We start from the raw sequence: 15,386 nt of genomic DNA, 5'->3' as shown, positions 1-15,386 counted from the left end.
TGAATAATATCTATTCTGCTAATTTTGTAATCATCGTCTGTAAATTGATTTTTCTGAGTTGAAATTGGCTGTATCCATGACAAGTTTTATTTCATTGTCAATTTTATAAATTTGAGGATCCAAGCTGTTCCTATTAGAATCTTAACCATTTACTAAAACGATTTCTGTCAATAAGTTTTATTTCTTGGATAGGAATTGGTTCATAACATTTAATTTCGATTCCTCACGGTCTTTAATTTCGACTCGCCGCTATAACCAGTCTAATTCTTTTTCCTTTAGTCATGTTTTTATTCTACTATAGTTCATAATTTTTTAACATTTTAGAGTGGGAGTCGCTTAATTTCCATGTCAATTGAATTACATTCGATGGGAATGTAATAGGAAATTTTCACCTTCCTTATTTCTTCATTTCAATTCTGTATAAGAGCTGGTAGTAGTTGGAAATAATTTTGTGGTCGATGTAAATGCACTTTAAAAATCTAACCATAAAATTATTCATAAATTTTCCATTACCAAAAACTGAGCAGCTCTTATTACGACAAGTATTACGACAACTATCTAATTGGTTTTTGAATTGACGTAGCAATTGATTTGGCAAAGATGAAAAATGTCTTTTTTTTTTTCTTTTTCCCCCGATTTTGTGCACATATTATCATTGTGTACGCTGCCAGTGAAGACGTTAATTTTGTTAATTCCATTTGAGAAGCATACGATGAATCATGGCAAATGTTTACGATTTTTGGCCACTTATTTGTTCATTCCATAATTTTGTATCTTCTTCATTTGTGGTTTGATCCCAAGAGATATTCTTTCCCGACAATTTTTGAAGCAATAATTTAAATTTATCATTATACAAAAAAATCCTAATAGATTGTACTAAGACATCATGAACTGCAAAATGGACCTCTTTGCTAATAAATTTCAAATGATGAAGGAATGTCGTGAAAAGTAGGCAATAATTTGTTCACCATCATTTGCACATATATTATTACTTCATACTATTCATTTTCTATAATAAATTTTCTTTTCTAAATTTCTCCGAGATTTTAAAAAGATTTTCCACTCGTTTCTATGCTAATATCCTATAATTGTCTTGAATACGTGATCCTATTCGATCAGTGCATGCAGTTTTGTTGATTTATGCGTATCAGTTTGAATGCTGTTCATTGAAGTAATTACAAATGTTATGTTTACAGACCGTTAAGCATTTATAAGATCTTATCAAATAGTCAAAAAAAAGTAATCAAAAGTATGTTTTGATAAAAACAGAATGACAGGTTAATTGTTTTCATCCAAATCTTAAGGGTCGTGGAACTAACTCTCGCTTCCATAATCTGAAATAAAGAATATTTTCTTGAGATCGAATTTCAAAATTCCCTTTCTTTTAATTTTAATCTTCTAGTTTAAATTATAGTCGTTAATTATCTTCTTGTAACTAATTGAACAAATAGATAAGCAAGATTATTGCTCATCGCCAAGCATCCTTTCCTTTTACTATCTTAGCCCAACTTCCATCTCAAATGAAAAATGGAAGTTTTTCGTTTTCCTCTAAAATATTATAAAATAAAATATGCCATAAATGGATTATTTTATTTTATGAGCAAATTATGAATTTTTTTTTCTTGTTGACAGATTGTGCTGTCATAAAACTGTGCTATCATAAATCATGCTATCAAATATCATGAAACAAAATGTGCCATAAATAGATTATTTTATTTTATGAGCAAGCAAACTGTGCTCAAAAGACTTTATAGCAATTTTTTTACAAAATATGTTAGAATTTCAATCTGTTCTTGCCAAATTATGCTAAAAATTTGCCTTTATAAACGATGATCCCTCTAGCGAATATTTATTGACTTAGGAATGATTTCATGAATTATCATTTAACTCATATTTATAAAGGATTTCGAAATATTTTTTTTTTCCAAAACTTGTGTTGTTTTCTTTTTCACTGAGCTATTTGTGTCCTCAATCTTCATTGTTACTTTCTCAGTGCTACAAACTACTGACGATGAATCTGACAGTACTCAGTATTCTACTTATTACGCTGTTCCACCAACAATATTTCACCCAAGCAGCACCTCCTCCTTTCGTTGGATCCAGTAAGTATTTCAGTTCACACCCACTGAATATTTAAGAATTTAAAAATTTCGACGGATTTTAAATGACCGCTCTATATTGCTTGATGTTATCTTGCAATTTCTAAACATATTTCTTCTTATTTTAACATCTATGATGTTAAAATAAGAAGAAAAATGTATTAAAAGTACAGCAAATCATATGCAACTGTGAATAGTAAAGGAAAAAAGAGGATGAAGTGATGAAGAAATGGTATCTTCAATTATCTAAGCCTGGCTTAACATTTGATCACACTCTGCTCTGAAGCAGTGCTGATAGGATATACTTAATAGTAATTGATGCAAATTCCATCTAAGCCAAGCAAATCAAATTATTAGCCTATTTCAACCAACGATTATTTGTATCCTAATACTGCTTGTATTTTCAGTGAATCGGCATATGAATAATGTATTGGGATCGTCAGATGCCGACGGTTCATTGCCAAATGGAGATATAAAGTGCCTATTAATTTCCATAATTTTTATCAAAAAAGCAATAATTTACTAGTAAATAGAACAAGGTGCAAGCCAATTTACTAATATATTATTTAGGTTGGAATTATTCCAACCTTAGGAATTTCATGGATTTTTTAGGAATTACAATCCTAGTGATATTCACACGGAATGTGATAATATGAAGAAATTCTAAAAAGTCGGTTTTAAAATCTGATGTAACTGGCTGAATTAAAATTTCATCTGCTGAAATGTGGGAAAAAACACTTAATCTGCTATAATCTTGCTTATCTATTTGTTCAATTAGTTACAAGAAGATAATTAACGACTATAATTTAAACTAGAAGATTAAAATTAAAAGAAAGGGAATTTTGAAATTCGATCTCAAGAAAATATTCTTTATTTCAGATTGTGGAAGCGAGAGATAGTTCCACCTTCATTAAGATTTGGATGAAAACAACTATTATCATTATGAAATGATACTTCCTGGTTACTGATAACATATTTGATAAGATCCTCTAGATGTTTAACCATTTGTTAACATAACATTTGTAATTACTTCAATGAACAGCTTGCAAACTGGTACGCATAAATCAACAAAACTGCATGCACTGATCGAATAAGATCACGTATTCAAGACAATTATAGAATATTAGCATAGAAACGAGTGGAAAATCTTTTTAAAATCTCGGAGAAATTTAGAAAAGAAAATTTATTATAGAAAATGAATAGTATGAAGTAATAATATATGTGCAAATGATGGTGAACAAATTACTTTTCACAACATTGCTTTTTTTTTCTACTTTTCGAATATCTAGATTAAATTACATATATGTGATAAGAGAATTAAATTATCAATATCGTGGATAGGGTCGGTCATTCTTTGTTAACAAACGGTGACATTGTAGGCAATGCACATAAGTTGGAAGATGAATGTTGGATTAATATACAAAATTAACAAAAAAGAAGACTAAAACCAAACTAAAACAGCTTTATATTTGTTTAGCAAATATTCAAATAAGACAGCAGTTGGTATATAAATTTATGTTTATTGATTTCATTCAGAATCACTTTGATTATTTTGTTGTTATGAAAGTATTTCGACAACAATTAATTATAATTTTTCGGCTTCATCGATATAGCATCCCTTCTCTTAATTTACATTTTATGGGTAACGCATTGCTTAAAAATTGCGTTTTATACTCCACTCATTTACAATTTGAACTTCGAGACCTGAATTTCTGATAGTGATTCGTCACAGAGATGCTGTTCAGCTGTTCAATAATACTTTTATTTGTTCTGCATTTTATTGGATTGATAAGCGGCAGTTTACCTAATTCATCGATACAAATTAATGACGATGAAACACGTATCCGAAATTTCCCGTTTAGCCTGCACAGATCCGCAAGTATTAATGGTACAATTTGGAGAGGTCATCTTAACGTCCATTACGCTACTCTTGAGAAATCAAATGTGGTAAGCATTTCCTGTAGGAAACTCTTTTAGGAGTTTTGAAATTTAAAAACTTGTGAGAAAAACTGGAACTAATACATAAATGAATGATGTGTCATCGCATTTCTGCAAGCAATTGCTTACGTTATTGTTATGTTACGTAGCATCAGACGTTAAGAATTTCCTCCTCTAATATAGTGCTAATAAATATTTTCTTCTATAGGCTGATCAATATTTGCTTCATATAATGCTAATCAATATTTACGTCATGTAATGCTAAACAGTATTTATTTAGAAATGGATTGTTATAAGCTGTTTGTTTAGTTAGATCTGTTACGAATCCACGTTCGCTTGCATGATGTGAATAGGTTCATTAACACCAGTAAATTGTTGTTACGAGTTACTTCTCCGATCGATGCCATATCATTTGCGTTACCAACCGGGTAAGTTCCATATTTCGTTTTTTGACTGAATCTGTTAAGCAAATCACTATACGGGTAAACATTTGTGATTGTAACATGTGGAGTTTTTATAAACCTGAATTCTGCTGAAAAGACTTTTCTAAATAAAATATGAACAATGGATTGTTATGCATTTTAAAAAATTAAGTATTTTTAAGTCTCTGAATAAAGTTAACGTCGAAGAATCCATGTTACTGCATATTTGCTGTGAAGTTCTTTTATGGTTTTATTTTTTATCTCCGTAAAGTTTTTTTTTTTTTTTTTTTTCACCAAATAATGCAAAGAAGGTAACTATATCATAAAACAAAGAAAGAGAGAGAGAGGGAGAAATAGAGAGGACGAAAAGGATGCCTTAAGAATAATTCCAAATCAAGAAGTGAATTTCATTCATTTAGCTCAGTTTTTATGCTGTGCTGTAATTGAATCTTTCGTGTGTATCCAAATAATCATTTGATTGCTGTTTCATAACGTAAGCGTAATCGACGCCAATAAAGTCGTTTCCACGGTCAATAAGTACAACAGTTATGACTATATCACTGATAGTGATATGTATTAATTGAAATGAATTACCTATTTCAGAATCAAACTAAGCCCTTTAAATTCCATTTATTGTTAATTCTTGATAAAAAAACCTTTCAAGACAAAAAAATTCATGACAAGCAGAGTATGTCCCTTTTTTAACATTGAAAATTACTTCTTCCAAATCAAATCTAATGTAGAAATGTTTTTTTCTAAGCTAATAACTATTCCTATGAGAAACAGAACACAATTATATTTTTCGTTATAAAGCTAAAACCCAACTCTTACTATGTAAAGACCTGTTGGACACTATATAGCACAGTGCTCAATGCCTGTCCATATATTTCAATTTTGGTAGTCTTACACACTCATTCATTTCCCATTTCTTCTGTTTCATTCTGTACTCGTAAATAACAACTCCATGAAATTATTATTGTATTGTCAATGTAGATAAGATTTTGTGTAACACAGTTGTTAGTGAATAAAATTCTTTACAACAGACTCATTACAGAACACATTCGTCTTAAAGTCATTTCAAACAACAGCCTTTGTTCATTAGGTTATAGCTTCGCCATTGTGGCGACAGTTGTGAAAAGTAGGCAGTAATTTGTTCACTATCATTTGCACATATATTATTACTTCATACTATTCATTTTCTATAATAAATTCTCTTTTCTAAATTTCTCCGAGATTTTAAAAAGATTTTCCACTCGTTTCTATGCTAATATCCTATAATTGTCTTGAATACGTGATCCTATTCGATCAGTGCATGCAGTTTTGTTGATTTAAGTGTATCAGTTTGCAAGCTGTTCATTGAAGTAATTACAAATGTTATGTTAACAAACACTTAATCATTTTATCAAATATGTTATCAATAAATAGTATGACGAGAAAGGGAAGGGGGAGAGGCAAAGATAAAACTAATTCCAAAAATCTTTTTGATAAAAATAGACATGTGTAACGGGTAGCTGTTTTCATCCAAATCTTAAAGGACGTGGTCCCAGCGCTCGCTTCCATGATCTGAAATGAAGCGCATTTTTTAAATCGAATTTAACTTACTCATTTTTTTCCATTTTACTCTTCTAATATGAATCGTTAATTTCTTCTTGCAATTAACTAAAATATGGGAAGATTATAATAGATTAATTGATGTTTTTCTCCACATTTCAGCAGATGAAACTTTAACTCATTCAATTACATCAGATTTCAAAACTAACTTTTTAGACATCACCACATGCAATATAAGTATTACTGAAGTGAAGGAAATTTGTAATTCTTAAAAACTCAGTGAAATTTTGAGATTGGGGTAATTCCAATGTAAATAATACATTAGTAGATTGTCTTGGAACTTATTCCGCTCAGTAACATTATTGATTTTTTAAGATGAAAATAGAAACCTTTCATCTGCATATGATGATAAAATGTTGACATCTGGTGATCTTAATGAATTCATATACGGATTCACTGAAAATACAAGCAGTATTAGGATACAAATAATCGTTGGTTGAAATAGGCTAATAATTTGATTTGCTTGGCTTAGATGGAATTTGCATCAATTACTATTAAGTATATCCTATCAGCACTGCTTCAGAGCAGAGTGTGATCAAATGTTAAGCCAGGCTTAGATAATTGAAGATACCATTTCTTCATCACTTCATCCTCTTTTTTCCTTTACTATTCACAGTTGCATATGATTTGCTGTACTTTTAATACATTTTTCTTCTTATTTTAACATCATAGATGTTAAAATAAGAAGAAATATGTTTAGAAATTGCAAGATAACATCAAGCAATATAGAGCGGTCATTTAAAATCCGTCGAAATTTTTTAATTTTTAAATATGAAGTATTGAAATATTCAATGGATATGAACTGAAATACTTACTGAATTCATAGAAAAGATCGTTAGGAGGTGCTACTTGGGCGAAATATTGCTGCTGGAATAGCGTGATAAGTAGAATACTGAGTACTATCAGATTCATCCTTAGCAGTTTGTAGCACTGAGATAGTAATAACGAAGGTTGGGATACCAAGTAGCTCAATGAAAGGGAAAACAACGCAGACTTTGAAAAAAGATTATTTCAAAATCCTCTATAAATATGAGTTAAATACTGTAAAATTTTTTGCTTTAATACAATTTCTAATCACAAATCGTTCAATAAATTACTTCTATGTCAACAAATATTCGCTCAGAGGAAAGATTGTTTGCAAATTAGGTTACTTGACGACGTTATCGAGTTTCACTATGAAATTCTGCAACACTTCTATGTTGATATAATTTCGTGCACATAGTCTTAAATGGCACTTAGACCAGTTCCTCAAATCCATATGCGGTTCATGGGTCAATGGTTTCAGATGCTTAACCATTTAGTGACACATTTAACTTGCCCAAAGTTTACAAGTAATGTTTCGAGATCAAAAAAAAACATTATTACAATTAGGGCGAATTTCGTGTAGTTAAAAGAATGATGGTGATAAAAAACCTAACGTAGTAATAGTTCAGATTTTGAAGTTTTTATGTTAAAATATAGAAAAAAAAAAAGAGAATCCAGAAATTTCAAGAATTCCCATACTTTCCTATTTAAATCAATAAAAATAAATGTAGGGAAATAAAAGATGAAAACATCAGCAAATATTAACATAATAGCAAATAAAAAAGTAAAAATAAAATAAGTAAAACAATTCATATTTATGTAGTGTGAATAATTGGGGAAAAAGAAGGTGATGACAAGTTTTATCCTTAAAAGTGGAGTATAAAATAACGTTGCACTACTTCAATATATGCAAGATATATATTGCAGAACTTATATATATATATATATATATATATATATATATATATATATATATGTATATTTTTTTCCCACACTAAGCCCAATACTTCAGTATTTTAATCATAGGAACGTTGTGATTACGAATTTTTGTAAAATCTTGCCTATAAAAAATTTAAGGCACTTAGAAAGATGAATATAAGTAAGGCTTTTAAGAAATTCAAATCTCAGAAGCAATTTTTGAAAACTCCTGAGGATTGGGAGAGGAAGAGAATGATAAGTGAAAGAAGCACGCGAATGATACGCACTTCATATTGTCTACATTTTTTCAATTTAAACTTATAGAATTCTCATTTCTTTCGCAATTAATTTGAAATAGTGAGATGTCAATTCTGCAGTGAACCGATTTGAAATTTCCAATCCAATGTGGTGCAATTATCTGAAGAGACAATTAATGCTTCTCTTCGTGTCCTTCTCCCAAAATCCTTCCAATTCTTCCTTATTCCAAAATGAATAATTTTTTTCCGTTCTTTTTATCTATCATAAATTTGGAAATAATAATACGAAAGATTTCAATTTTCACACTTGCTTTAACAATAAATTTCTTTAATTGCATATTTCCTTGCAAAATAGAAATTGAATTTTATTCATGCGATTTTCTTCCAAATATGTTTGAGCGATAACTAATTTATAATCTATCTTATAGCATCAGTCCTTCAATATTAATTCAAATCCTTAAGTTCTCAACCTGCTCAGGTTGTAAATTACATATTTGTCAAGTCGTGATTAGATATTAAAAATTACTGGATGTTAATGGATGCCTCGGAACCTTTTTCAATAACTTACTGAAACCTTTGTAACATTCCTAGATCCAAATGATATGCAACTTCATCAAAACACAGTTAAAACCTGAACAAAATCAAAAGCAATTGATAGCTGAAACGAAACAATAATCTCAAATAGTACATGCTTCCTAATAAGATATTATTAAAAAAACATTGAAATTCAAAAATATATAACTTCTCTACTTTTCTAAATTCTCTGCTTCATTTTAACTTACTCTTCTGAACTGCTAAAATTTCAACATCCCAGCTTTCCAACAACTTCTGAAAATTTTCAACATTCCAGCTTTTCTTGTCTCTGAAACGGTGTTGAAATCTTTCTCGGTATAATCATACAACATAACATAAACAAAAATGATAAATATAACTTCCATTTCCTCTCAAAATATTCGAAATAACTTACTGTCTAATTGATCCAAAGTGAAAAATAAATATTAAGCCAAAGTTTTCGGAATCAAATGAAGTTTTTATATGCTTACAAATTCATTGCATTATACATCTTAACACTTATAAATTCCTTCTTGATTCTTTAAGTATTCTTGAGAATATCCATCATCAACAGTCATGTGTGATAGTTTGATAATTCATGTATGAGTTGCACAAACAAAAATGTTATTGTAAAATGATTCTGCTTATGAAAGCACTTGTTAAATTTTTCTTCCGATTGGTTATCATTTGGAATATCTCTTAGAAATTTTTCTGGAAGGCAATTCTTTTAAAAGGGAATTTTTTATCATCTCAACAGCCACCTCTTAAAAAGTAAAGAGACAAAAAAAATATGCATTTATAAAAAATTCCTTGAAAATGCAATATTTAAAATAAACGTTTATAATGAAATTGAATGATTAATAAATAACATTTATGAATGTAGAGTTGTGGAATGGAACAAAGAGAATAGAAAATACTGAGAACGAAGAAAAATGAAAAATGAGAGAAGACTCCAAAGTATTTACTTTAGAATTACGAAGTCAGCAACCGACGAAAATCTTAAAATCTATGGTCTATTCAAATTCGGCCATGAACTCAATCTATCGACATCATATTACGACAATATATTTGCTAACATTAATATCAAAAGCTTTTTAATCCTCCTAAATTGGAGGCGTTGAAAAGCTATGTTATTCATTTTATTTTCAAATATTTGAAAAACAGTTAATCTTTTTTTTTGAGGTTTTCAGAAAAAAAAGAAGTTATCTATAAGGATCTCTTCAACTATATTAAGTAGAAAATTTAATTAATCAATGAAAAGAAGCAAAAAAAAAGAATTTTGAGCACAAGAAAAAATTGAAATTTTAATATATTTTGTAAACAAAAGTTACTGTAAAGTATTTTGAGCACAATTTACACGTAAGAAAAAAAATCATAATTTATCCATAAAATAAAATAGTTCATTTATGGCATATTCTGTTTTGTGATAATTTGTTTAAAAAATGTTTCCGTTTTTATGTACAATGGAAGTTAAGCCAAAACGTTTGACAAAACAAAGACATTACTTTAACAAAGAACAGGATTTATCCCTTTTTGCTGTTCTGCCTGACAATTCTTTCCATACATCAATGAATTGTTCCTAGATCAATGGATATTCAATCAAAATAGGTGGGAAAGACAAAATTGTATGTTTTGCATTAACATTTAAAGTACGATTATTTTATACAAATTCAATTTTAGAGTCATCATGCATATGATGGTAAAATAATAATACAAGGAAGAGAAAAAGTGTGAAGCCATTTTTAAACATGTCAATACGAGGTACAAGCCGGAAAATAACAGGACCTAACTATTACTTATGCTTATCAAATACTGCGGAGAGTAATTATTCTTGATGCATTTATTGCTTTGTAATTTTGACAGAGAAAAAAATTTAAGAATCAGGAAGGAAAAAAAAAAAGTAAGGTGTTTTAAAAATTACTTTATCATCAGAGAAGATTTTTTGCTATAGATCATTGAGAATATTACTTCTTTGACCATAAAAGTTCAAGATATGCGAAAAATCTCATTTACAGAATTGAAAAACGAATCTAATGAATTTTGGAGAGAGTCAACATTAATTACAGCACAGATGATTAGCTAGACTGAAGTTAATTAACTGATGATTTCAGCGATTTCGGTCCAAGTTGTAGTATTAACTACAACTGAAACTGAATTAACATGGATGAAAAAATTTTCCCAAAAGCTTTAATGAGAAATTATGATAAGAAGTAAGCAAATGATGCCTTATAGCTGAAATACCTTATTAATGTTGTTTTCCATTTTATTAATAATGATTACTGCAAAAATTGAAGATTCGGGAAGCAGGAAAGATTTTTATAAACAATATGTTCAAGTAATGCTCAAAGATCACTGGAAAATGAAGACTTATTTCAGTTATCTTAAGAATTATTATGAAAAATAAATCCATTTCGTTTTGATCCAGGAAAAAAACGCCAAAAAAGATTGCTAATGCAAAAAAGAAAAAGGCTAAGAAAGCAGCATTATTCTCAGATAAAACTCTGCTATGCAATTGTATGAAATTGCTATTGCTTCAATTTTTATAATTATCATTTCCTCTGGGAAATACCATTATGAAATTATGATTATTATGCTCTTATTTTACGAAACCAACTGTTGCCTTCTAAAAGCTTGGCTTCAAGCTAACTTGAATGTTCTGTCTGGCTAATAGAAACAAATATGCTCGGTTTAGTCTGAAATAATTTTTTAAATAGTGTTGCAATTTAAAAAACATCCACTTCAAACACTTCAAATTGCCTGATTAAAAATGATGGTGAGAGATGCATGTCTTCGTAACCAGTTTTCCCTTTCCCTCTCAACCAATGACCGTAAAAAACAGGGTTAGCTATCAATTTAGGCAAATGGTATTATTGATTTCCTTTTCAAAGCTGATAAATTTTGTTTACTCGCTTATTTCACTACCAATTTCACTAGCTGTCACTTATCCAGAAATAATTGAAATCATTCACAAATGTGACTGAGGAATTCCTTTAACCTATTTGTCGTTTTCTCCAATAAACTACGAATGAATGAATTGCCAACTAGTAGATGAGAGTAAAAAGGAATTTGAATTTTATAAAAGACGAAACTTAGAAAATATGTATTCTTCCAAACGCAGTCAATATTGTCGTAATAATCAGCACTTACATAAATGATATCCAAGGTAATATCCATATTACAAATCATTGCACTCGATATCTTATCTAAATTTGAATAAGTGCAAAAATTTTGATGACTGAAACTAATCTTAATGAATATTTTTTATTCGATCTGATAAATTTAATATAAATTGAAAATGTATCGTCGATAGCCAGTTCAGATAAGATATGTTCCAAAATTAGCGCTCTATAAGAAATCTTTAAAGGTTAAAATCTGGCTGAGATGAAGCGATTTCTCAAAAAATCTTAATTACTGAATCACAGAAAAATTATACAACTCTTAAATATATTTTCCAAAATATAATATTTCTTTAAGAATGATGGGTTGATTACTTCAATAATGCTATATATTGAAAATGAGTGACCGTATATTTACATTTCAGTGGCTATTGTCAAAAAATTATCTTTTGCCGCAGCGAGTAGTTTTCTCAAAAAAGGAAAAAGAATTGCAAATAGGCAAAGGTCGGCGTAAATCGGTATCCTCAATAGTGTTTTTGCTCCATATCACAGCAATCTCAAAAATTCAACTTCTAGGATACAAGCAATAAATTTGCCTCGAACCTACTTTCTTTCACCTTTTCTTTATCAAGCAATATATCTACTTCGGCAGTTTAATAACCTTTACGTTTACTAAGCTTCCTTCAACAAACCTTCTTCACGACGTCATGATCATGAAATACTGTCTATTTCGAAAAATTAGTTACCGAAAGAAGTCACTTTTTTTATTCCGTTGATTAGGAAACAACTGAACATCACATCTTGACTTTGCAAATTGCAGCCCAGAAAAAATTACGCTTAATTTTGGTAACTGTGGATAGTTTAGAAATTTTGAAGATATCTTATTCTTTTGCAAAAAAAAAAAATTATATGGTTTTATATGTAACCTGCTTATTGAATAACAAATAGAGCATTCATTCGACTAGGCACTGAAAATTTAATTAAAGCGCTACAGAGGAAGAAATCATTCCTTACATTTTTCTCTATCAAGATTTGCAGAACGAGGAATGTTTTCATTTGTTTCAAGAAATACTGCACATTTAAAAGTTCCATAAAACTTATACTTACAAACTTAATGTGAAATTCAGAAATAACTTTTTATGAGTGGAAAACAACATAACAACATAGAGGCAACGAAAAAATACATTATTAGGACAGGTAACCGCGTCCTTTTAAAATTATATGCTATAAAAAATGCATATTCATTATCGTCAATTTAAATCGTTCCATCATAAATTCTTGAAATATGGGAATACTCTTTCTTTCCAGAACTCAGAACCACTTAATATGCATGTTTTAAGAGCGAAAAATGACACTATTCACAAAATTCCATTTTCTTCAAATACAATACTGTTAGGAACAGTCAACAGAAAAAAAAGAATATTTGAAAGGAATCGAGCTGCCAAAATACTTGAATTTAGTATGAAACACTTACAATGATATTTTCATCCTCGAATTTTAAATCACTGAGAAAAAAAACAAAGAAAGCTATTTTGATTCGAAATCTCTGTAAACTCTCGACGATTTTTCTTGTTGCTTATAGTCAAATACAGTAAAATTAAGTTGTCAGGTTGAAGAGCATATTTAAAAGCGAGAAATTTTAAAAAGTCTCCTTTATCGGAAGACCAAAATTAGGAACAAAGTCAAATAATTGAGAACTGTAAACAATAAAAAATTTGGACGTTTTATGACAAAATGTTCAATATTTTAATACAAAATACATTTATAGAAGCAAAAAAATTGCAAAAATTAAACTTCAGGACCTTCGCCTCCAGGTACCAACATTGTGATATGATTACCATTCAGTAAAATGGTATCTAATTTCGTTACTCTTTTACCGTCAACCGTATTTTCGTACTCCACAACATCTTCTAATACCATATTGACGTAGTCGTCAAAACCTGTTAAAGTTCCAACAATCTCGTCTTCAACTGTACTGAAAGCAGATTTATCTCAATATCTGTACATACGGCTCATTCATTTTTAATATTATTTCAATCACACAACGGATAACGTTATAATATAAATTTTTGAATTTCACTTCTTTTCATAATTTTCTATCCACAGCGAAAATTTCTTCAAAACCTACACTTTTTAAAGTTCTTGTAACTCAAGTACAAATATGAAATTACATTAAATCCAAAAAAATCAAAATCCAAAGGAAGAGAAAGCTGAACTGAATATTATATTATAGTAGCTGTATCATGCTAGGATCTTTTGTTTCGAATGGTTAAATTTAGCGAAGCAAATTGCAACAAAGAAGGAATCAAATGTTACGATAAAACTGAATTATATTTAACTCAAAATATCATTTTGGGAACATAATAACTTTTTAAAATGCAGAGCAAAGCAAAGTATGCAATTTCTTCAGACCAATTTCGTCACAGCAATGACGCAAATAGCACAGACTTAATAACTATGTGATTGTATCAGGTAACCTTTACTCTGCAGTAGGACTTAATTTTCAAATTTCAGTAAAATCAGCAAGGCCAATAGTTGCTAGTCTAAAATCAAATCAAAAAGTCGAAAAAAATGTCAAATTTTTGAAAAAATTGAAGATGTACATAACGTTGTATTGAGAACGATCATAAATTTTGACAGAAATGCTGTAAGTTAAAATATCGTTTGAATTTGCTACGACTAAAATAACCAAATAAATAGATCTGTTGTCAATGAATGGTTTTGCAGTATGCACATCTAGACCAGGTAACATCACAACGTATTCTGAATGACCACTTCTATAAGAAGTAAAAATTGTAACAAGATCAAATTGGAAAATTAGTATGTGAATATAGTTAAATCAAGATAACAAAAGGACGCATGAGAAATGAATCTGAAGAGTCTAAATTAGCTAAATGATTCCTTTCGCGATAATGCTAAGAATTGAAAAATTCTAGGCAATACAGATAGGCTCAGATACTCAGATATGGATGAGTGTTGAATAAATGATTGCTTGTTTTATATTTGTCCAAGAAATATTTAATTCAATTTTCTCTTCCTCTGGATTTAATATAATTTCATATTCGTACTTGAGTTACAAGAATTTTAACGAGCTAAGTTTTGAAGAGTTTGCAGGTTCGAAAATTTTGCTGTGGATAGAAAATTATGAAAAGAACGTGAAATTTAAAAATTTATATTATAATTTTTTCCGTCGTGTGCTAAATTGACTGAAGTGGATTCTATTAAACATGTTACAAGTATATTGAAAAGAATCAATAAACTATGACGGAAAGTTTGATGTCTTAAGGGTAGATCTGAACCTGTTAACCACAATTCATGATATACCAATCGAAGATCTGTGTATGCAGAAGAGGGTTAAGGGGAGATACAAAGAAATATTGTTCACAATGAAAACAACCCAGCAATATTTGTTTACGGGCAATAGACTAAGCAGACGCATGCTTTCACTGCGTGTTGGGGCAATTTTTTTCTTTGTCAGCTGTGAATATTTTTTCTACTTTTCGAATATCTAGATTAAATTACATATATGTGATAAGAGAATTAAATTATCAATATCGTGGATAGGGTCGGTCATTCTTTGTTAACAAACGGTGACATTGTAGGCAATGCACATAAGTTGGAAGATGAATGTTGGATTAATATACAAAATTAACAAAAAAGAAGACTAAA

At 29.5% G+C, this 15,386-nt stretch overlaps 3 protein-coding genes across 3 annotated transcripts; 1 reads left to right on the top strand and 2 right to left on the bottom strand.

The window, feature by feature from the left end:
* Positions 1-2,011: 2,011 nt before the first annotated feature.
* Bm876 (Uncharacterized protein) lies at positions 2,012-3,024 on the top strand (the record flags this gene model as incomplete). Its single annotated transcript, XM_001901490.2, has 3 exons — positions 2,012-2,102; positions 2,507-2,576; positions 2,979-3,024. The coding sequence occupies 3 exons, from the start codon at positions 2,012-2,014 to the stop codon at positions 3,022-3,024; spliced, it is 207 nt and encodes a 68-aa protein (XP_001901525.2).
* A 2,952-nt stretch (positions 3,025-5,976) lies between these two features.
* Positions 5,977-6,982, bottom strand: Bm17770 (Uncharacterized protein; the record flags this gene model as incomplete). Its single annotated transcript, XM_001901491.2, has 3 exons — positions 5,977-6,022; positions 6,400-6,466; positions 6,886-6,982. The coding sequence occupies 3 exons, from the start codon at positions 6,980-6,982 to the stop codon at positions 5,977-5,979; spliced, it is 210 nt and encodes a 69-aa protein (XP_001901526.1).
* Positions 6,983-13,505: 6,523 nt separating this feature from the next.
* On the bottom strand, positions 13,506-14,453 carry Bma-lsm-5.1 (Uncharacterized protein; the record flags this gene model as incomplete). The annotated part of the gene is made up of 2 exons (XM_043082149.1): positions 13,506-13,692; positions 14,407-14,453. 2 exons carry the CDS (start codon positions 14,451-14,453, stop codon positions 13,506-13,508), a joined length of 234 nt encoding a protein of 77 aa, XP_042938083.1.
* Between the last annotated feature and the right edge of the window lie 933 nt (positions 14,454-15,386).

This window comes from Brugia malayi (assembly GCF_000002995.4).
Source record: "Brugia malayi strain FR3 genome assembly, contig: Bm_v4_Chr4_scaffold_001, whole genome shotgun sequence".
Classification (NCBI taxonomy): domain Eukaryota; kingdom Metazoa; phylum Nematoda; class Chromadorea; order Rhabditida; family Onchocercidae; genus Brugia; species Brugia malayi.
The sequence above is the reverse complement of the archived record's forward strand: the minus strand, read 5'-3'. Positions and strand labels throughout refer to the sequence as shown.